The 25,213-nt window shown below is 44.3% G+C and overlaps 1 protein-coding gene across 1 annotated transcript; it reads left to right on the top strand.

Moving 5' to 3' along the window:
- Positions 1-10,032: 10,032 nt before the first annotated feature.
- LOC308296761 (uncharacterized protein) lies at positions 10,033-24,636 on the top strand (the record flags this gene model as incomplete). The annotated part of the gene is made up of 8 exons (XM_080740088.1): positions 10,033-10,110; positions 12,354-12,420; positions 15,139-15,541; positions 17,938-18,099; positions 18,160-18,272; positions 19,612-19,898; positions 20,593-20,831; positions 23,767-24,636. Exons 3-8 carry the CDS (start codon positions 15,323-15,325, stop codon positions 24,634-24,636), a joined length of 1,890 nt encoding a protein of 629 aa, XP_080596214.1. The 5' UTR covers positions 10,033-10,110; positions 12,354-12,420; positions 15,139-15,322.
- Between the last annotated feature and the right edge of the window lie 577 nt (positions 24,637-25,213).

Here is a 25,213-nt window from a genome sequence, read left to right as displayed (position 1 = left end):
CTTACATCTGTCTCACTCTGTATCTTTATCTCTCTCTCTCTCTTTCTTTCTCTCTCCAGAGTCATTGAGGTTGGTGAATGGGACTAGTTTATGCTCAGGCAGAGTGGAGGTGAAGTCTAATCAGTCGTGGGTCTCAGTGTTTGAAGGTGACTTTGACCAGCAGGATGCAGAGGTGGTCTGTAGGGAGCTTGGCTGTGGGGATCCTTCAGTCCTCCAGGGGGCGCTCTATGGAGAAGTGAATGCTGCAATGTGGACTGAAGAGTTCCAGTGTGAAGGCAACGAGTCTGTTCTTCTGGACTGTGGGACCTCAAACTCAACAAGAAACACCAGCTCACCTGACAAGACTATCGGACTCACCTGCTCAGGTAAAAGACAAGTTACACTTTTGGTTTGAATTATTATATCATAATGAAAGTACTATCAATTGTTACTGTTTATTCTCTTGTACTCTGTACAGAGTCTGTTTATGTCAGGTTGGTGGGAGGAACCAGTAGATGTATTGGTACACTGGAGATACAACACCAGGGAGAGTGGAGACCAGTGGATGGTTGGTCTGACTGGAACCAGAAGTCATCAACTGTAGTGTGTAGACAGCTGGACTGTGGCTCTGCCGTTTCAACAGAAAGGACTTATGGTTCTACACGTGAACTTGTTTGGTGGATTTCATTGTCCTGTCTTGGGTCCGAGACTTCACTGAAGGAGTGTGGAACCAAGGTGTCTGTCAATTCCACTGCCAGACTGGAGGTGATATGTTCAGGTAAAACCATAACATATTTACATTCTCTGATTGTATGTCCAATTTGTCCATACTTCCCTCCATCCATCCATATCTCCATCTATATCTGACCGTCCGTCCGTCCATCTGTCTGTCTATTTGTAGCCTGGTTGCCAAATAAATTGTTGGCATTGTATATTTCTGGAAATGGCAAGAAACCTTGGAACCAGGTCATATTACTTAACATACACGGTTTGAAGGGGTTAAAATGTCTGTTTTGTTTGCAAATTCACTTCAGTTTTAGGATAAATTAAAATCTAAATAAGCTCTACATAGCTCACTCAGCTGTTGCCTTTGGACTGAACGGTCCTCTATCCTGGGCATTGCCAAATCAGCATAATATGTGTAGTGTTTCAAATTAGTTGATGTCTCTAACTTTACCTTAACGTCGTTTTGTTTGTGTGACCTCTGTCTTGTTACAGATATGTTGTTTAAGCCAATCATCACCTTCGTAAACTCTTTGAACGGGGTTTCTGAGGGCCAGCAGCAGGGGCTGGAGGTGATAGAGGGTTATGACTTCTCCGTCAGTTGCACCATTCAGCCCCAGTACTCAGGAGGCTACTTCCACCTCACCTTCACTGGATCCAACACCCCACACACCTACATCCAGCCAGCTGTCAATCACTCTGACACCTTACCGTTTCCTGCAGAAGACCACACCTACCAAGGGAACTACAGCAACCAAACCCAACCAGCTGTCAATCATTCTGACACCTTACTGTTTCCTGTAGAAGACTTCACTGGATCAAACACAACCCTCAACCTCACTGGATCCAACAGATCTTATGACCAGCATGAGGAGATATATCAATCAGATGGACCCAGTGAAGAGACAGAATACCTCCAGTATGAAGAGGTGGACCTCCAAGGAGGTGCTGAAGCAGCAGGAAGCAGCAGACCACCTGTGTATGACGTGGATCTCACAGACCTCCCTGAATACAACACAACACAAGACGACGCCCAGCCAGCTGTCAATCACTCTGACACCTTCCCGTTTCCTGCGGAAGACCCCGCCTACCAAGGGAACTACAGCAACCAAACCCAAACGGCTGTCAATCACTCTGCCAACTTCCTGTTTGCCCACTTCCGGTTTCCTGCGGCCAACCACACCCACCAGGGAAACTACAGCTGTGCTTATCACATCTATATTTTCAACCATAACTTCTCCTCTCAGAGCGAGGTCCTCTCTCTCACTGTCACAGGTGGGTGTTTTTCAAATATTCAATATGAAACTCTCAATATGACATGGATTCAGAAATGTTTAGCACTTTCTATCAAATGCACATTTTTAAATTAGAGCTGTTCTTTGCATGATGTTTGATGTTCTAACATATTTCTCTCACAGCTTCTCATCTGACATCCAGCATCATCATAACAGTCACAGTTCTGGTGCTGCTGCTTCTGATAACCAGTGGCCTCTATCGTCTCTGGAAGGTAATTATTCATCTGAATTCCTGAAGACTGGAAAGCTAATGAAGAACGTACACTGTTTGTATTTAAGAGAGACATCTGATCCAGTAAATTAAAGTCGGGTGCTTTTGTGTTTCTCCAGGTCACCAGAGGGCGTCGTGCTCAGAACAATGAGGTGGTTTATTATAATGTAAGTCGGGGGAACGTTGAGCTAGTTTATTTCAACGACTTTGCTGAAGCTGCTAGACCCAGTGAAGAAGAAGAAGAATACCACCTGTATGAAGAAGAAGAAGAATACCACCTGTATGAAGAGGTAGGTCAACAAGTAGCTTCTGAAGCTGGACCTAGTGGTGAAGAGACACCATACCAGAGGATAGATCTACAAGATGTCACTGTTTATAACCGCGTTGGTTCTGAAGGGACAGAATACCACCATTATGAGGAGATCGATCAACCAGATGGACCCAGAGCCGAGACAGAATACCACCATTATGAGGAGGTGGATCAACGAAGAACGGCAAGAAGAGGCAGGAGACCACCTGTGTATGAGGTGGATTTCTGAAGGACAATTTAACCTAAACAGACAGTTGAGGAAAGCGGGCTCTGTCGTTGGGTTCTCTTTGCAGGGGGTGGAGGAAGTAGCCAGGGTGTGAAAGGCTAGGAAGCTGGACTCCATCTTGAAGATTTCCTCCCACTCCCTCCACCTTGAGATCTTCAGTTACTGGAGTAAGAGAGGAAACGACCGATTCGCCTAACCTAGGACGACTGTAGCCTTATTTAACTGGAACTATAAATGTACTGACTCTGACCTCCAAGGACCTTTCCAGGGAGGGTGCTCATGTGTGTCTTGCTGTGTCACCCTTTCTTGTTTTCTTTTAGTTTTTCTTGCACTGACGAATGAACACTTTTAGTTTGGCTCTGCACTTGTAGGTTGTGTTAGTAGTATGGAGTATTTTGCTTGTGTTTGTCATGGCGGTGATTGTAGCACTGACTACTGTCAAAACTATCTATCTATCTATCTATCTATCTATCTATCTATCTATCTATCTATCTATCTATCTATCTATCTATCTATCTACCGGTATCTATCTATCACTCAGAGCGCCAGAGAACAACACGTCACACATCACACAATGTGTCTGTCAACCTAAGGAACAATTGCTGTATTGACTTTGAACTCTAAGGACCTTCCAGGAAGAGTGCTCAGGTGCGCCTTGCGGTGACATGCTTCCTAGTTTCTTCGTTTTTTCGCACTGATTTTTGACACTGCACTATTAGGTTGTTAGTGTTGGTAGTTTCTGAGTATTTTTGCTTTGTTTAACAATGACAGTGAGATACTTGTTTGCACTAACTAGCATTGACTGCTATGGTCTCTTTTGCAAGACACTTTATGTATATATACTTATATATTATTCGCCCCCCTCTATTGATGCACCTTCTCCTTATTGGTACTGTACTGCTCTTGTCTTTTTTTGTTTTTTTTCCCTCTTATCTATCTTTCTTACGTCTCTGTAACTTTGTAAATAACTGTATACTGCTGTGCTACTACTGGACAACTAAATTTCCCCCTTGGGATAATAAAGGTATCTATCTATATCTAACCTTCTGAGTTATATACTGTACGTACCTCCGTAGTGTCAGTGACTCACAACAGTTAAATGGTACATACAATATGTTATGTGTGTTACCTTATTAAATAATGTCAATATAAATAAAGATTACGTCCTTGAGTAAAACAAAGTGTTGTGTGTAGTTCAGGACATTGTCATGGTTTCCATGAACACAAACTAATGCATCAGGTTGCCATGGTTTCATAACAACAGCAGGTCCTTCAGTCCACTGGTCCATTTCAATGACCCCCAGTTTGCTCTTCTTCAGGACCCATTCTTTATCTCTGGACGCCCATTCTGCACTGCACAATCCTCAGTGATTATTTAACTTGAGTGTTTTAGTATTATTGTGGGCTGAAAGGCGAGAACACTATGTGATCTTCATCTTGAGTGAGTTCCGTCGCAGACAGTACAAAGGCAGGGCCCTTAGCCATTTAGGCGCAATTGAGGTGTGGAAAGTCTGGGAGTGGTGTTAGCATGGGGTATTGGTTGAGCTTCACATGACAGTTAGCACGCTGCAGAATATAGTCGCGAGCGAGCCCACACTGTTTCGTAGGAACAGTATTTCTAGTTATTATTATTACTTGCACCAGCAGAGCGCAGATGCTTCATCATTTAAATCAGTGTTTCACACTGGGGCCCGGGGACCCCCAGGGGTCCTTAAGGGGTTTCTGGGGGGTCCCCAGCTATAGAGAACACAGGATCGCGCTACCGCGATTGGCCGTTTTGGCAGACGCGCGAGAGATTTGACTGGTCTCTTTTCCAGCAAAGTGCAGCTAAGCGCCACCGTACCCCCAAGAACACTTTTCTAGTGTCTAGGATTCTTCATTCACCACAAACAACAATGCTTCACAGAAGAAAAGTCATGTTGGGTTGAACTATTCCTGCACACGTCACCTACAGTAAATGGTAAATGATGCATTTATAAAGTGCCCTGGCCTTATTCAAAGAGCTTTACAGAGACTGTGAAGCGCTTTATTACATTCACCCAATCACACACACACACATTCACACACCGATGGCAGAGGAAACTATGCAAGGTACCAACCTGCTCACTGGGAGCAACTAGGGGTTCAGAGTCTTGCTCAAGGACACATTCCCACCGGCCCGGGCACGATAAAGATAAATAACCATAACGATAATTAACAACTGCCATCCTATTGTTCTGCTGCCGACAACAGGTCGCTACCGTCCACTTCTGTTGAGAACAAACGATAATATCATGCCTGGTAGGAATGACGCTTAACTCTGTGGGAGCCTGAATCGTTCCTGGAAAAGAACCAATAATCATGCTGAAATAGAAGCCATTGTTCTGTCGATGTGTCTGCATGTGCCATTTACTAAACAAATATCAACAGACCTAAAAGCATACATTATGTGAATAATAATAATAATAATAATAATAAACTTTATTCATATAGCACCTTTTAAAACAATGTTACAAAGTGCTTAACAACATAATAAAAAATCATAAACAATTTCAGCAAAAATACAAATAAAAACAACACAGAACAACAGTATCAGTGAGAATGGATGCAGTTAAGAGGTTAAAAATGCCTTTCTAAATGAGATTTTAATTTAAATTTAAAAATGGTTAAAGAACTAGCGAATCTGAGGTCTACTGGAAGGCTATTCCAGAGAGTGAAGAGCAACCAAAGCTGTTAATGTGTTGACTTGTATTCAATTAGATTGAATCCGAAAGTGTCTAACTTATTCCTAAGAAATGATAATAACAAACATTTGAAAAACTTGAACCCAACTCCATTCCAAAAATAAGCCTATTACTGGTAATGGTTTAGACATCTTTGTGTTCACATTTAACAAGAAATTCCTGAACACAAACAATAGTAGATACACAAACTCAACAACAAGTGTTTGATTGATTGAAGATTGATTGAAGACTTTATTAGAAGTTTTCATAGGAAAAGGTACAGTTTCATGACGGTACAGTTGAGGGTACAGTTGAGGGTACTTGAGGTAAGTGAAAAACCACTTACAGGCAGCAGCCGTTCGTAACAGGTAAAAAAAACTAACCTAGCCCAACCCTACCCTCCCCTGCCCCTTCTTTGTAGACCTACTTACTTACTGTTTTAGACTCTTTTTTTGTTCTCTCATTATTTCTTTTCTTTACATATCTACTGCATAGTACTGTGTTCTATTCGTCTGTCATTCAATGTTATATATGAGATACTTAAATGGTTTCCTGTGGAAATAAGCTTAGTCTTTTCATGGATCTCCTTTTAGTAGACCTTGTACCAGTGAACTGTACCGTCATGAAACTGTACCTTTTCCTATGCAAACTTCTAATAAACTTCAATCAATCAATCAAACCGTTAACCTCCACCACCTGTTCCCTACCAGGTAAGACTGCATCCAGCTCACTGCTGCGCTGTCAAGGATACAGATACAGGTTCTGCATACTTATCCTACATAGCCTACATATTATTTGGTAAGTGTAGGCTATTTTGATGACAATAGCCTATTATTTTGTTTTCTTGTATTTCTAAAACTATGAATGAATGAATGAATGAATTAATTAATTAATTAATCTGAGTAGGCCTATACTAAAGACTGGTACCATTATCAAAAGGGCCGCTAAAATACATAGGAACTATTTTCAGTTTCAGCTTCATAACGAAGTGCAGACATTTTGCGTCAATCTACAACAGGTTTACGACACTGATGTGACGTGACGCAGGCCGCATGGATTTTTGTAGTTTTTTCCCCCTCAGCCGGGCCGCCAAGCGAGCCAGGCCAGGCCCTGTCCAATGAAATTCGAGAACCGGAAAAGGAGCTCCTGCGCGAGACCGCGGCAGGCCGGCAGCCCCTCCCCCCCACTAACAGAAGCATGCGGATGGAGCGGAGCCCCTGAGCCCCGCGCTCACACGCCCATCCACATGGTTTGTAAGTCAGCGATCTGCGTTCCCAGCGGCAGCAGAGCAGCAGCCACTGTTGCCAGGTCTGCTTATTACAAGCGACATTGGGCTTGTTTTTCTGTTTTTGATCGATTGATTGATTGTTTTATTAGACAAAAAAAAAACAGTACAAGTATAGTCAATAGTACAATAGAAATGGAGTACAGTACAAGTACATGTGGAAGTACAGTACATGTGGAATGCCTTACCGAAGGCCATAAAGGAGTGTGGATCACTAGCATCCTTTAAAAATGCCCTGAAAAACCACTTACAGGCAGCAGCCGTTCGCAACTGGTAAAAAACCTAGCCCAACCCTACCCTCCCTGCCCCTTCCATACTGTACATACTGATTGTTTAGACTTACTGTTACCTGCCCCTTCCTTGTATATATTGTATATACTGTACTTACTGATTGTATAGACCTACTGTTTTCTTTTTTTCTTTACATATCTACTGCATAGTACTGTGTTCTATTTGTCTGTCATTCAATGTTATATGAGATACTTTAATGGTTTCCTGTTGAAATAAGCTTAGTCTTTTCATGGATCTCCTTTTAGTAGACCTTGTACCAGTGAACTGTACCGTCATGAATCTGTACATTTTCCTATGCAAACTTCTAATAAAGCCTTCAATCAATCAATCAATCAATACACCTAAACACCCTGCCCAAGAGGAACATCGCATATAAGTCCCTTTACAGTCTTTGTTTTACGTTGGAAGTCGTTCAATTCATGAACATAACAAGCAAGCAAAGAAAACATTCAATAATATCGCAGTTAAAAAAACACTAGGCTATATGCTATATAACTTTTTGGAGATGTTTGGTCAGATAAGCGGGTAGTGAGGAGATGGAGGGCAGATTTGCATTGACTATTTTGAAAGTCAGTCCCATGTTTTACTTTGTTTAATGGCTACACGGAGCTGGATATTTCATATATCCAGGTTTTTCAGATATCCACATAGAAAAATATCTATGTCCACACGACAAAGATATCTAGATCTAACAAGCACACACACAGTAAAGTCTTCAGAGATATCCGGGTTCCCTGTCTACACGGATCCAGTGAATCGGATATTTTTCAATGTCTTCACTTATTTATCCGGTTTAAAAAATATCCAGCTTCGCGGCCGAAATATCCAGCTTCATGTGGCTGCAAGCCCCAACAGCACAAAAAAATGTCTAGCTTCAGAAATATCCAGCTCCGTGTAGCCATGGCCGTTACTCTGTCTTCAACGCTGAGCCATCTTAGGCTAGCAAAATGTGAGGGAGAAACATGGGTCATGGGCCCCAGGTAATGTAATGTCGCTTGTAATGTCGCTTGAATTGGATAAGTGATCAGTGACACCAAGGAAGAGTGGGTACTACCTCGGTGTGAAATTGGAGATTATTTCCAAAATGTACACAGGCCTCGCCCTGAAGAAGACAGAGTGTCGAAACTGGTCTGCGTTAGTAGCCTTTTATTGGATTTTTAATATGTAATAGCCCTATCTAAATAAAGGCTTTTTAGCTGTTCCTTGGCTGGTGAGTGTGCTTAATGAAGAGTTTCCCTTGATGGAAACCCTCGTCGATTTAACTCTATATTAACCCTGAGCACCTCAAACACCACAGGACTGGAGGTACCACCCTATTGCTAAACCTCTGAAGCACTCGGCTCATCTTGTTCCATTGTACATAGATAGGCCTATTTGGAAAATGTAAAAGTATGAAAAATAAAGTGATTAGAAGTAGAACATGCTTAAACATTCGACAATTGAGTTCTAAAATGTCTACTACAGTTGCTACACAAAACCTGCATATCGAGTAACTTTGGGGCATAAACAAGAAGTTGAGTCTTATTTGATCAAATTAAGTCTGATAATGTGCATGTTCATTCACATCATGTACATTAGGTAGGCTATACACCAGGGGTAGGCAACCTTAGGCACCTTAGGGGAAGAGGGTGATCACTGGCACACTGGCAGAAGTGTGATAGAGGATTTATATTTTAAAATCAAATATTGTTTTAAACGTGGTCAATTACATTAAGTCACCCGATTTGCAGCAAATTACATCCTGCACATTATTCTACATTGATTAAAATTCTGAACTTGGGATGGAGTCAGAGAGATGGGTGGGTTATTTCTGAGTCTAATGATTGTTATAACAATGTCCCGACAATCACCATTACCCACCCATAAGAAGCGGCCTGCTCACTCCTCGTGCAATGAAGGAAGCATAAGCTCATTTCGGGGCCCTCCCCAGGTTGGCAGAGGGAGAGCAGAGCCCGGGATTACAGGCAATTAGTGCTGAGTGAAAAATGGCTCGTGATGGGTAAAGAATCGTGGGATAGGCCTAACATTTTGTAAAAACATAATAATAATAATAATAAAAACATAAAAAATAAATAAGAAGAAGAAGAGAATTTACCTACGTCATCCCACAAGGGAAATTCAGTTTTCAGCTTAACCCAGCTGACCCCCAGTGCTTCGCACAAGGCGTGCGGGGGGAGGGGAGTAGTGACAGCTGGAGCGGGGAATCGTACCTGCGACCTCTGGGACCTCCGAGTCAGGGGCGTCATTTGGGCCTCCAGCACCTAGCATTTCTGAGCATTTAGGGAAAAAAAGTAAGTCTCTAGCCCATTCCTGTCAAGAGTTATGATTTGTTAAAGAATTAACCAACTGCCCACTGGAGTCAATAGGTTTCACACAGAGACCAGCTGGCGACAATTGAGTTGATTGATTGGAATATTTTGTCTCTCTATGAATATACCTGTACATACCTGCACTATTCGAACTGTACTCAAAGATTACACATATTAGGCTTGAAAAACAATGAAAATAAATATTTTTTTCTAAATTTTGAAAAATAATAATTAAAAAGGGGGTTAAAATGTAAAAATATAATTTTTAAAGTATTATTATTCACTGATATTCCCTTATTGAAACTGAAATAAAAAACACCCAAAACCGGATAAAACCCGAAATCTTTCACGCGCATGGATAACTCCATTCCTTGCAACACCCTAGATATTGGTCAAATTACGCCTCTGCTCCGAGTCCTAGGTATGGACACTAACCACTCAGCTATCACAGCTTTTTTATTATTATTTTTTTTTTAACTGCTTTTTATTTAAAAATAAATAAGAAGATTTCGGGTGCTATGGCATCTGCATGCTTAGGCCTATTATTTGGATCTGTAATTTATTTTGGGGGCTCGTTTTCATAGACCAGTTTGCTTATAGTTCTCTCGCAGAAAAACCTGGCAACAACACCGCCAGGCAGCATCGTGAGCTTGTTCTGGTTGTGTGTTCTGTTCTGACAGACTGGGAGGTGCGGCAGTGCACACACACACATACACACACTAATATCACCAAGACTGTTCTATCTTTCCGCCGAAATATGAGCCATTCCCTGCTTTATAGTAAGTCATATGTTGATATTGCATAATGAATCCATCTCATTCTTATATATCTATATAAATACAAAAACCCTTCCGTGTCCGGCTGACTGGCATGAGGCGGATCTGGACTGGCAGTCTGTATGAAGCCGAGGTTATTGTGTTGTCCAGTCATTGTCATAGAGGCGCTTATCGTGTCCGTTATGATGACTTATTGTTATGACTAGGAGCACATAGAGCAGCATATCCTAACGTTTTACCATACATAGACATCGTTCATGTTGCGGTGTGGGCGCGACATTATTATTATGGGTAACAATTGGAAGTACAACATGGGGGGGGGGGGGGGGGAGGATTGGCTCCCTGTCGGCCCGATGCGTCCCGTTCTTTTGGTCTTTGATCCGCGCGGGATAATCAATAATGAGAGGTCATCGGTGATCGCATTAACGGACTTTTAACGGTGGAAGGTGGGAAATGTTTTTTTTTTTTTTTGGATGGAACTGAAGCGATGTGTCAAGCCGACCCTAGCGGTGTGCTACACCCATACCGGTGACCCCAACGAATCGTGTGACCGCAGAGGTCGCTGCGGTGTTGTTGGTTTCTGTTTCGTTGCGTTTATATTATTATCGTGGCACTGGCGCATACATTTTCGGCGCCAAGTTTTATTTGTTTTTATTATTATATTATTATTATTATTTATTAATCCGGGGGGGCATTTACACTGAGCACTACATATAACTATAACTAAATTCATATTATAAAAAAAGAAAAAAAAATCCCCATTGATTGAGTTCAATAATAATTTGGGGTATTTGTCTTATTCCTAAGACAATAATTTGATTGCAATAGAATAAATGTACCCCATTGATTCTGGATGGGGACCCAAATGCCCATCCAAAATCAATGGTATATTTACTATTTTTATTTTTACATAATTTTTTTTTTTTTGTCTTTGTTATGCGACAAATACAAATAAATATTGTTGAACTCAAGTCTCCATGGCGTGATTAATCAATAGGAGAAAAAAAAGAAAAGAAAAAAAAAAACATTTTGGGAGTGAACTACTCCTTTAAGTCCAGCCCTCGAGGTGTAAAATAGCGCCACTTTGAGGGGGACACACTTTTCCACGGGTCACCGGTGTGCGCGTACCACCGTCCAGACAGAAGAACAATCCATTTAATCCTCCTCCCACAATGCACCGCGCAGGGACTGTAACTGTATTTCCTGTTTATTGTCGGCGGATTCTCTCTCTCTCCCTCCCAGCTCACCGTATTTTATATAATATTATTAGTAAAATGTGTTTCAATGATTCGGACGTTTTCCCATCAACATCTCTGAACGGTAAAGGCAGCGTGACGACGCATTGCTCGTCCTTGGGTGTTGGTGTAATAAGGCTGTGTGTGGTGGGTCGTTGATGGCCAGAGGAATGCTATTTTCCCTCCCATACAGACAGAGCACACAGACATGGATTATTTAAGATCGTTATTATGTTGGTGATCACTGGAGTGGTTATTGGGTGTAGAAACGGTAGAAATGATCGTTGTTTGTGTGTGCTTTTTGTTGTTGTGCTTTGGTGCTGCTGCTGCTGCTGTGGCGATGAGATGGAAGTGTCTCTCTGTTGTATGTGGACTCATGCATATTTTATGTAGGCTTAACGTCTGTTTGTACTTACAATGCCATATATGTGTGCTGTATTGGATCATGTAGATCTGGTCTAGAAAATGTACTGTAGATGGATGGTATGGCTGGGCTTAGTGGGCTATATATATGGACTAAAGAGTGTATCTTTGATACAAAGACCTCGATATTATTGATATTGAGTGTGCTTTCACAAAATATTTACGCATACATTGTTTTATACTGTAAATAAGCATCAGTCTAATGTCTATATAATAACCAAGTGATAAAGGCTAATGATAGAACTGCTACAACAGGCAGGTTCATAGTATCACTTTATCATGTAATTCCATATATATATATATATATATATATATATATATTACACACACATACACACAAGCTTGTAGATCTGCTATATTAGCTCTTTGACATCTATTTCTTTGCAAATTGGTTTGAAACTTGAATTTCTACATTTCAGAAAACATTTAGCCTATTTTGTGAAGGTTGTAATGACACACACACTAAATAGCGATGCCAGGTCCAATGTGGTTAATGTTTGTTTTATAGTTTACAATGTCTGCATTTAGGAGAACACTGTTTACTCAACCCTGGTCATCAATGTGTTAATGTGTTTCTGTCTCCTCCAGGGCTGTGGACCCTTTGAAATATCATCATCATCATCCCTGCTGATCTTCATCACACCTCAACCTGCAGGTAGGGATGACATGATAATCCGTTTTATCCTTTATCCTGATGAAAGATCACTCACAATAATGTGATTTTAATTTATCGTGAAAGAGATGAGATGAAATTAGCTTTTGTTGAGAGAGACGCAAATTCAGTACCACTTACCACTTACCCCCACAAAAAAGGTTCCCCACTCATCCAGAAATGCAGAAAAAAAAATATTTCGAAATTATTAATAACTTATTAAACACAAACAAAGGAAAATAATGGGGAGAAATTACGAATACTAGTGGGACGGGGGCACTAGGGACATCTGGGCACCATATTTCTGTTATGACTGGGCATCTGGACGAGTGGGCACCTGGACATCTGGGCACTAGGGTAGGGACATGTGGGCACCTGGACGAGTAGGCACTTAGGGCTGGAAACATCTGGGCAGTAGGGACATGTGGGCACCTGTCCTGGACAACTGGACGAGTGGGCACCTAAATTAGGATTGCCCTGCATTTGAGTTGGAAACATACTGTATACCCTTTTTTGGGTGGGTAACATAGATCCTTTTTTTGGTTGAGCGGGGAACATTTAGGGGTAGGGTGGGTGGGGAACATAGAACCTGGGGAACATAAACTAAACCTATGTACTTGATAAAACAGACCTGCAAAGAGCACATTTGGTAACGCTCTTATCCTGCTATTGTTGGCAAACGTTCCTCCCAGATTAGGGATGCTGGGGTTTAATGAGGTTACCAAAAGTGCCATTTTACGTTTTAGGACGTATTTTGATCATCGCTATACCATACAATTTACAATTTAGCAGACACTCTTGATTCAGAGTGATTTACAGTGAGCAAGGTCATCAAATGCATAGAAATAGTCCTCTAAAAACATAGGTAGACCAAGGACCTATCATCAGTCCCACTTAGTCTGGGATCACTTCACTTTTCGAGGTTTGATCCGGTCGGGAGAGGAAACCACTTTACGTCATGTTGTAGTCCTAGACGGACTACACATTGGCCGGAACTATCAAACCGGATTCAGTTTTAACCCAAAATATTCCCCTGCACTCAAGGACATACTTTTAGGGCCGACCTAATAAACACCTTGATGAGGCGTAGTTTTGCTTTCGAAAAATTTGTTTGGTATGTGCATCTTTTAATCCAACTCGTAGCGACTGGCAAGACTACACTAGGCTACTCGAGCATTTTAAAAGGGATTGGGGAAACAAACGGGGGGGAACCAAATCAAAGCGACGCCGCTTCTTCTAGTGGTTTCCACGCTTTAGGCGGAAACCAAGCGGTCTGTTGTGAACGAACAACAGGCTTTCTCCCAGAAAGCCTGTTAGGCGAGGTTAGTCCCACTAAAGTTAATCGCCATTATTTTTGCCCACAATAATCGTGACATCGTCACGATTATACAAGCCAACATCGTCATGTTGGCTTGTGGTGGACTTTTTTGTAAAAAATACTGTATATTTTTGCCATGGACATACAAAATGAGAAGACACTAATATTATCAGAAACACATAAAAAGATAGCCCTGAATGACCATAACAGGTCCATAGCACTGAGAGTGTACAAATGGAACCAAATGGACCGTGGTTCCATTTGTACACACTCAGTGTTATGGGGGTTCTCGCAAATAAAACATTTGAGGACCACTAGTGGAGTTCTTATATGCCACTGTGTCGTTGTGAATCAGTGTCACACATATTCTGAAGAAAACCCGGAGACTGACATTCAGTAATTGGGTTTAATGAAAATTATAATGGTGTGTAAAAAAAAGAAAAAGTAGAATTTGCCATGGACAAAACAAAGTCTTGCCACGTCCGTGCAGTACATGTTGATGACCCCTGTTCATAGGGCTGTCACAATTATTACATAATCGTCTAATCGTGATTATTTGACATTATCGCAATTATTTTTTCATAATCGTCATAATCGTGAATGTTGAAAAATCTCAGAAATAGTGGAAATAGCAGATCTACAAGCTCACAACGTGTCGCATCGCAACGCGTTGTGAGCTTGTAGATCGGCTATTTCCACTATCAATGTTATTTTTTAAGTTGTCAAATATGTCAGTAATGCATTTGTGTATTTAGGTTATGTGTCAGTGTATTTAGGTTATGTATCATATCTACCATGCAACCTCAAAGCCTAAAAGCCAAACAGAAATGTAATTATCAACAACAAAAACACAATTAAATCGTTAATCGCCAATTATCTGAGTGACAATTAATCGTCATGTAAAATGTCATATTGTGACAGCCCTACCTGTTCATATGGTCCCATCCCTTTTGATTGATTGACATTTTTATTAGACAAAAATGAAGAACAGTACATATACAGTCAAAACAAAACAAACGTTTTGTACAGCACAAGTACAGTCAAACACCCTGCCTAAAAGGAACACCCCCAAAAAGCCCTTGACGGTCTTGTTTCCGTCGGAGGTCCTTGGTAATCAAATTCATTGACATATAAAATAGCAAAAGAAACATTCAATATCATTACAATTATAAAACACTAATGTATCACTTCCGACCTGTCTATGGGAGAAGTGATAACTACCTCCGCCTCTGGCCTGAAAGGTGAGTTTTCAGGGCAGTTTTGGAGGAGGCCAGCTACATGTTTTAAGGGAGGTAGTCAAGGAATTCCACATTTGGGTGGCAGTGATGTAGAAGGAGAATTAACCCATATTTCTATACATTTAGACCTGGAATTCACCCATATTTGTCTTATCCTACCTCCAGGAACGGTGCGGGCCGGCGCCCCACCCCCCCCTGTTCGCCTGTGTGTCCCCGCCCCCCCCTGGTCCGGTGTGGTCGGGACCACCGCGCCCCCGTGCGTCCGTCCCCCCTGGTCCGGTGTGGTCGGGACCACCGCGCCCCCGTGCGTCCGTCCCCCCTGGTCGGGTGTGGTCGGGACTAGGCGGAGATGGAGGTGGACTGTGAGACGGGGGTGGAGCTGACCTCGTCGGAGCCGGACGCGCTGGGCGCCGACTTCATCACGGTGGAGCTGGACACGCAGCCCATCGAGTACGTGGTGAAGTGGGCCGAGGTGGGCTCCAAGTTCACCATCTCCTGCGTCAAGAAGGAGCAGGACGACGAGACCACCTGCACCACCGAGCTGCTCACCGCCGAGCAGCTCATGAAGGTAAACAGCACCAGGCCTGTCACAACTACTAATTACTAAATGAATGCATTATTTTGTCATTTTTTGTTTCCATGTTGAAAACGTTTTCATATATTTTCAAGCATTTTCAAAAATAGTGAAAATAGCAGAACCACAAGCTCAGAACGTTGTAGATCGGTTATTTCAACAATTATCAAATATCAATGATTTTTTTAGGATACAGTTGTCAAATAAATGACATCACTGTTCCTAGTTGTTATAGGATGGGTAAATTACATCACTGAGTCCGGTGCTGATATTGCTGCATGTTGGCTCACTGGAAACACTGTTACACCTGTGGGTCTCAAAGTGTGGTTCCTTGAAGGGGTTCTAAATGGCCCCTTACAAGTGTGTAACTCTGAGAGTGTACAAATGGAACATACAGGTCCACTTGGTAGAGCAGTTATGAGGGTCCTTGAAATGGAAACGTTTGAGAACCACTGTGCTACATTATTGTCACGCCTTAGGTTTAAAGGTGTAAAATGAAGCAATAAGCCATACGAGGCATGTGGTTACCTTGGTATTTTATACCTGAGAGGCGTCTCCAACCACACTGGAGAAAGAAATAACGCACCTGGGTTTGATATTTTTGCTAATTTTGACTGTATATGCAATGTGCCATCTGGAGTGAGTGTGAAAATATAGTGGTCCTCTCCATCATCAAAGTTGCTCCACCCCTGCTCCAGGTCCTCACTAAGTAAGGGATAAATACTGGCTCCGCGGGGGTTGTCCATATATAACATCCCGACGGACTGATAACTCCCCGAAGGGATGTTATATATGGACAACCCCCAAGGAGCCAGTATTTATCCCGATTATTACCCGGCTACTAAATAAAAATAATAATTTGACTCAAAACTAAAAACAAAACAAAGTATTCCCTTGTTTTCAGACGGCTGGAAGTGTTCCACAGGTGTTGCGCTGGGCGTCCTCCCAGCGCGACACGGTCGCCTTGGAAAACAGATTAGATAGAATCCATTTTCGCTGTGTGGTTGTTTACATGGCTGACATGTTGGATACGGCACTAAATTCATGCAGCGCAGCTTGACTGCAGCAGGTGCTCTGAGTCTTTGATTAGGCAGCGGTCTGTTATAGAGCGGAGCGGTCTGCTATCCAGAAATAACAGACCGCTGATTTCAGCAACTGACCAATCAGAATCAAGCATTCAAACAAGCCGGGTAATAATGCTGATTACATGGCACCATGTCAGTCTACTGCATCTCAGACAGTTCAGAAACCTGCCTAACAGTGACATCACTGATGGGAATTCCAAACCCTTCCTGTTTGACAGTTAGCATACTGAAATAGAAGCCATTGTTCTGACCCTGCTGCAATGTAGAAATACTCAAGTTACTCAAGTAAAAATACTGATTATGAATGGACCGTGGATGAGCGCCTACTGTGATGCACGCTCCAATCTAAAATCAGATGAATGTACAATAAAACGTGGACAGGCGAAGCAAGTATTCATAAAATAACAGAATTTGAGGTTAAATGTGAACGATAGGGGGTTGCCCCAATCCACGGCGCTAAGCCGAAGTATAAAAGTGTTTAATGTACGTCTTGTCGTAACAATCCAAATTGACAAAGTAACGATACAAAGGAAGTGCCATCTTTGCCTCTGAGATGTATTGAAGTAGAAGTATACAATTTCTGTCTGGAACACTCTCACATCAGTAGATTTAATGATGTACTGCAACAGGAATACAGTTAAACTTGGCTTTAATGACTCCGCTCTTTAAGATTTTGTCTAAATCTTTCCAAGCAGCATGCTAACAAAATCAGGGAACGCTATGCTAAAACCCCCACAGGTATAAAAGGAGCGGGCCCATATAGCAAGACATTTAATCTGATTAACCCGAGTCATGCAAACTTAAAGCCATAGAACATTGAATTAAGTTTAGGCTAAAGCCATGAAAACATAAAATATCTGTTTAATTTAGAGCCATGAACACATTTCAGTTAAACATTCGGTTTAAACGTTTGAGTAATGTAAGACTCAAACCACGTGCACACCGTTGTCTGTTCGTGATTACAAAAGACCCCAGCTTAATCCACAACAGGGCTGTGTGTAACAAGGAAGCAAAACACAGCAGAAAGTGGCCACAGAGAAGCGCGTTGTCCCGTCCCCCCAAAAAAATGCATATATCCGGTTCCGCTTCCGGGCCCAAAACGGAAGCACTATCCGACTTTGCATTGTTTTTAATCAAATCTAATCGATTAATAGCTCAGGAAACTTGGTTGTGGTACGCAAAGTTTTGAATAACTCGGGGAAACTCGGGCTTGGGCAGTCAATGAGTTAAAACGTTGTCCTTGAGTAAGTGTACTTTGTTCTCAGCTGGAGGGGTCTTCAGTAAGTAAGTGTACTTTGTTTTCAGGTGGAGGGGTCTTCAGTAAGTCTACTTGCTTTGCAGGTGGAGGGCGCCGAGGAGGCGTTCTTCGTCCCGTACGAGGAGGTGTACCCCTGCGAGGTGATCGAGCAGAGCGTGGAGATCAAGACGGACTCGGACCCCGAGGAGGACGGCCTGGGGGGCCAGGGGGTGGGCCAGGAGGAGGAGGAAGAGGAGGAAGAGGAGGGCGAGGGAGGAGGAGAGGACGACGATGAGGACGAAGAGGAGGAGGAGGAGGAGGACGGAGACGGAGACTCGGACCAGGCCGACTACGTCCCGGACGACAGGCAGTACCGATGCACCTACTGTGGGAAATGCTACAGGTGAGCAATATAATAGAAACTAACCTCTTACCTCCATATTCTAACGCAGGGGTCTTCAACGTTTTCAGGCCAAGGACCCCTTAGCTCTGAGAGAGATGAAGCAGGGACCTCCACTACATATTGTAATAAAATTGTGTTGCAGATTAGAAATGTATTGTACATGGATTATTTCTTAGACCGTTAAGACTTGACAGCACTATCCTCTGTGTAGGTTGGATTAATGTGTATAGAGGGTATGCGTGTGACATCACTGTTGCTGGAAGTTATGTGGGAACACGCCTACTGAGTGGCAAAACACTAATTTCTGCCATTGACAGCCCATACATCCAAACAGAAAAGTCCTATCTGATTGTATTAAACAAAGTTAACTCACCAACATTGCGGCTGTACTGAAAGCTTGAATTATCCTCTTTCTATCTGCAAAGTTTTTGTTTCATAAAAATCCACCATAGGCATGTTATGAGCTACTTTCTGTCAAGACATTCTGTGCAGGTTTTTATTTTTCCAAGTGTCAGAGTTTAGAAGCACTTGTTTTCTACAACACAACATCCTGCTGTCTCCTGCATTATGTGCAAATTAGAAACAGGTGGTATGCAGGGCTGTTGAGTGATTTGCAACTAGCACTTCCAAACTCCAATGCTCCATGCTGCTCAATGTTTTGCCACTCAGTCTAGATTAGGGGGGCGGGTCCCAGTGGACGTGCATACCCTCTATTTTCATATATTTAACCGCTTGAACTGTCAATACCTACTACTACTAGTCTGCTCTTCTTTTTCCTCTACTCCAAACCTCTGTGCCAAAAAATAGAGCGAGGCGTTGTGAGCTTGTAGATCAGCTATTTTTTGGCTGATGTTCCACTAAGAATAGGGATGCTAGGGTTCAAGTGATCAAGTGATCAAATCTTTTTTTGTAAGTTAATGCCCTCCTTGATCATTCTACAGCATCACACCAAAGCATCAAAAGTTTAGGATATCTGCAAGGTCACAACACGCCACATTGCGACACTTTATGAGCTTGTAGTTGGTGTGACGTGTGAAGTTGATCGGATAAACGGTTCTCGAGATATCGCAAAACAGAGATTCCTGGAATTCATAGATAATGATTTGCAGTGTTGTTACTTCCTACTCGGCATGGCACAGTATTATAATCACTACTAGTGCGATGACCGTTCGCAAAAACATAGCCCTTCGACTTTGCAATACCCCTTGTATTGTACTTGTTTTGAGTGGACTCGGTACCCATCAGGAGTTGACAGTTCTTGAGATATGCGGCAGACACTGAGGTTTTGTGCATTCATGGAAGGATGAGTATCTCATCGATATTGTTTTCCGATCCCCAGCCACGCGTCCAGCCTGTATCGCCACCAGCAGACGCACACCGGCAAGGTGGCGGGTTCCAATCCCTCCAAGCGGCCCGCCATGCTGGCGCCCTCGGCGCCCGCGGAGCTGAGCTACACGTGCCCTCACTGCGGCATGGCCTTCAAGGGCAGCCGCATGCTGGGCAGCCATCTGCGGCTGCACGGGAAGAGACGCATCCACCCCTGCAACATCTGCGGCAAGGAGTTCAACCACAGCTCCTCCCTCTCCCGACACCGCCTGGTCCACAAGAAGGAGTTCAAGTTCAAAGGTGGGCGGAGGAAAAAAATGGCCATTATTTTCTAAGCGATTATTCAATTAATGGAATAATCTCATTGTTTTTTCTTTTTTTCTGTATATCAACAAATTGACACAGAACAATTCTCATAGATTTTCTTTTTATAGTCAACTAAATTGATTAGTCTGACAATGTACACTTACGGCCCATTCATGCTCTGTCCTTAATACTCTGCATTCATTTCATACGTCTTTCTGTCTGTCAGTTTTAAATGGTTATGAATGTGAAATGCATGCATCCGTAAGCTACAATGCAGCAGGACACTGCAGGGCATTGGTGATCCCCACAGAAAAGGCTCCAGGAAGAAAACATTTAGCCCTGTTAAAGCATGTAGATAAAACAACACAGACCTAAAGAGCTTATCTTACAACTTGCCTTAAAACTGAGTTTTTAGCAGAGATTCATTCTGATACTTCTGATGCCATGCGAAATGTGCCAAAATAGCTGATCTGAAACCTCACAACATGTCACATTTCAACATGCTGTTAGCTTATGAATTAGCTATTTTGGCTTATTGGCTATGGGCGTAAACACAGATGGACACGGATGGACATTGTTTCTGGAATTTATAGATAGATAGATAGATAGATTACAATTTATATTAAAAAAGAATAATAATAATCGATCAGTTTGATTAACTGTCGCACCGCCCCGCTCTGTTCCAAAGTGTTGCCCAAGGACGCGGAGGTGTCGTCGCCGCCCAACGCCCACCTGCGCCGCGGGTTCAAGTCCCCCAACAAGGGCCGCCAGGGCAAGAGGAGGCAGCAGCGGGAGCGCAAGGCGTCGGATCCCAACCAGCAGCCCCCCGCCGTGGTGGTGGCGTCGTCCCAGGGCGGAGAGAAGTTCTACGCCTGTCCCCAGTGCGACATGACCTTCAGGACCTCCACCCACCTGAACAAGCACCAGGTGAACCCCTCACATAATACCTCCACCCACCTGTCCTCATATAATACCTCCACCCACCTGTCCTCACATAATACCTCCACCCACCTGTCCTCATATAATACCTCCACCCACCTGTCCTCATATAATACCTCCACCCACCTGTCCTCATATAATACCTCCACCCACCTGTCCTCATATAATACCTCCACCCACCTGTCCTCATATAATACCTCCACCCACCTGTCCTCATATAATACCTCCACCCACCTGTCCTCATATAATACCTCCACCCACCTGTCCTCATATAATACCTCCACCCACCTGTCCTCATATAATACCTCCACCCACCTGTCCTCATATAATACCTCCACCCACCTGTCCTCATATAATACCTCCACCCACCTGTCCTCATATAATACCTCCACCCACCTGTCCTCATATAATACCTCCACCCACCTGTCCTCATATAATACCTCCACCCACCTGTCCTCATATAATACCTCCACCCACCTGTCCTCATATAATACCTCCACCCACCTGTCCTCATATAATACCTCCACCCACCTGTCCTCATATAATACCTCCACCCACCTGTCCTCATATAATACCTCCACCCACCTGTCCTCATATAATACCTCCACCCACCTGTCCTCATATAATACCTCCACCCACCTGTCCTCATATAATACCTCCACCCACCTGTCCTCATATAATACCTCCACCCACCTGTCCTCATATAATACCTCCACCCACCTGTCCTCATATAATACCTCCACCCACCTGTCCTCATATAATACCTCCACCCACCTGTCCTCATATAATACCTCCACCCACCTGTCCTCATATAATACCTCCACCCACCTGTCCTCATATAATACCTCCACCCACCTGTCCTCATATAATACCTCCACCCACCTGTCCTCATATTATACCTCCACCCACCTGTCCTCATATAATACCTCCACCCACCTGTCCTCATATAATACCTCCACCCACCTGTCCTCACATAATACCTCCACCCACCTGTCCTCATATAATACCTCCACCCACCTGTCCTCATATAATACCTCCACCCACCTGTCCTCATATAATACCTCCACCCACCTGTCCTCATATAATACCTCCACCCACCTGTCCTCACATAATACCTCCACCCACCTGTCCTCACATAATACCTCCACCCACCTGTCCTCACATAATACCTCCACCCACCTGTCCTCACATAATACCTCCACCCACCTGTCCTCATATAATACCTCCACCCACCTGTCCTCACATAATACCTCCACCCACCTGTCCTCACATAATACCTCCACCCACCTGTCCTCACATAATACCTCCACCCACCTGTCCTCATATAATACCTCCACCCACCTGTCCTCACATAATACCTCCACCCACCTGTCCTCACATAATACCTCCACCCACCTGTCCTCATATAATACCTCCACCCACCTGTCCTCATATAATACCTCCACCCACCTGTCCTCATATAATACCTCCACCCACCTGTCCTCATATTATACCTCCACCCACCTGTCCTCATATAATACCTCCACCCACCTGTCCTCATATTATACCTCCACCCACCTGTCCTCATATAATACCTCCACCCACCTGTCCTCATATAACACCTCCACCCACCTGTCCTCACATAATACCTCCACCCACCCGTCCAAGCACCAGGTGAACCACTCCTCACAGAATATACACTTGGACCTTTTTGGGTCCATTTGGTTCTATATGTGCACTGCCAGAACAAACACAAACACGGTGGAGAGCATTTACCCCATTCTACAAAAGCAGTTAACAATAGTTATGCAAACAGGGGACATCTCACTGAGGCGCCGTTCACACTGTGTTTCTGCTACGAGAATTACGCAAAAGGAAAAGTCAGATAGGCCTTCCGTTCAGACGACAACAGCATTTTCGGGGGTTAAAAAAAAAAGAGGTTGTCCGCGGCGGGACGCGAACCCGGGGCGCATGGATCGAAAAAACAAATCGTTAACCACTCGGCCACCAAGCCACAGTGCTGAGGAGGGCATTCAGTATGTATTAGTAGGAGAGAAAAAGCCTAGCAATTTTGCCCACATGCGTTGTTGCTTCTTGCGTTTCTGTTGCTCACACGGTGACATGGACACTACATCATTTCGGCTGCATATGAACGCTTGATAAAAGGCAAAACGCAACAGCGATATCCCGGGACCTCGCCGTTTTCTCTACAGAGCGTTGCCGTATGTACGGGGCCTCAGAAGATCATAAGAAGATGTATATAAAATAACGGGTGTCCGGCTCTTTTTCTGCGACCCCCAAGTAGGTTAAAATCCGGTATTACCGTTTGAGTCGCTTTTTAATGCAATATCGAACCAGTTTAAAATACATCATACCGGCACAACACTAGGGGGGTCTCGGCTTCATCTCTCTCTCTCTCAGCTAAGGGGACCCTTGCTCTCCACCAAAACTATTTTGGGCTTATGTTGCCCCCAGAATAGTCTTGCGTCGCCAGACTGTTGACTCCCACTATTCATTGCTATGGTTATGTCTTCTTTCAATATTTTTGGGGGCGTTATTTCGTCCTTCTCTGGTGTTGTTGGTGTTACATCCATGATGTTTTCAAATGTTTTCTTAAACTGTACACACATAACAAGAATATCCCGCTCAAATGACTCTGTCTGTGCTAGTGTGTTTTCTGTTAATGTTTCCAATGGGACTACAGTTCCGTGCAGCAGTGATTACTTCCGTTACTCGCTGTTTGGGAGCTGCCGTTCCAGACTCTATATACTGTAGCATTCAGAGATTGTGGAATAGTTGTCTGGCTACGCGAGACTACCCCAGAATATGGATGCTTTGGTTCTAGTATTTACATCATTAAATCATCAATGTAACATGTTGTGGCGGTGACCTCCCTCCAGGTGGTTAAATCATTAACATGTTGTGTCGCTGGCGCCCCCCGCAGGTGAACCACGTGAAGGAGCTGCTGGGCGGCTACACGGCGGGCAAGGAGAACCTGGGCGAGAGCAGCTCCGACCTGAAGATCCGCCTGAAGCTGTGCTCCCGCGACAAGCCCAACTTCTACACGCTGTGCAAGAAGAACCGCCGCAACCGCAAGAACCGCCGCCGCGGCGGGGGAGGCGGTGGCAAGCGGGGCCAACCAGCTCCGCCTCCTCCCCTGGCCGCCGCCCCCTCCCCGGACTCGGAGGAGGACGACTCCGAGGAGGACGAGGATGATGATGACGAGGAGGGAGGAGGATTAGGAGGAGGAGGAGGGGTACGGGGAGTGGTGGCGGGGGCGCGGGGGGGAAGCGTCGGCGGCGGTCAGCGCAAGCGGGGCGGCGGCCCCGGCTCCTACGCGTGCAGCCAGTGCGACAAGTGCTTTAGCCACGCCTCTAGCCTGGCACGCCACATGCAGACCCACCGAGGAGGAGGGGGAGGCGGCCAGGGTGGCGGCGGGCAAGTCCGGGGCGGCGGCGGCGGAGGCGGCAAGTTCGCCTGCGGCTTCTGCGGCAAGGCCTTCCACCGACGGGCCGAGGTGCGCGCGCACGAGAAGTCTCACGCGCTGTCGCACCACGCCGTGGCCTCGCCGCCACCGCCGCCTCCCCCCGCCGCGGCCATGGCGCCCTCCTCGGGCGGCAGGAAGCTGTACACATGCACGCTGTGCGCTAAGACCTTCATGCACTCCTCCAGCTTCTCCCGGCACAAGAAGACGCACCGGGAGGGCGGCGGGGGCAACAACAACGCCATGGCCAAGGCCATGGGCGGAGCCAGAGCGCTGATGATGGACCTGGGGGACCACGGGGCGCCCATGGAGAGCTCGGACTCTGAATGAACCAATCAGGAACCAGCCACCCACCCCGCCCCGCCCCCCGACAGCCAGCCAGCCCCACCCACAAAACCACCTGGCGATCAACACTAGTGACCGACCGATAGACTTTTTTTGTGATCCGATACGATACCGATTCTAGAGAGGGGGGCCTTCACCGATACCGATACGATACTGATATATACATATATATATATATATATATATATATAAAACAGGCCTTTTACTCTCTATTAAAGAGCCACAGACCTCCAATCTGCAGTGCTCTAACTGGACTGGAGTCTCATTTCGCTCCTAAAGCCCTTGAATATGATGGAATATGATTAAGGATTACTGTGATTATCACATTTCACATCGCACAAACTAGCCCCTAAAACATCACTAGCCCCTAAAAAAAGGTTATATCGGTAGCATATCGGTCATATCGGTCGCATATCGGTCACATATCGTCGCATATCGGTCCATACCGATATGGCAAAAAAGGTCATATCGGTGGCCGATATATCGGTAACCGATACATCGGTCGGTCACTAATCAACACCCACCCTCTCCACCCCCCATTCTTCCACACATGCATCAGGGT

Source organism: Nannobrachium achirus (genome assembly GCF_963921795.1).
Source record: "Nannobrachium achirus genome assembly, chromosome: 13".
Classification (NCBI taxonomy): Eukaryota; Metazoa; Chordata; class Actinopteri; order Myctophiformes; family Myctophidae; genus Nannobrachium; species Nannobrachium achirus.
This window is presented reverse-complemented; position numbering and strand designations above follow the sequence as displayed.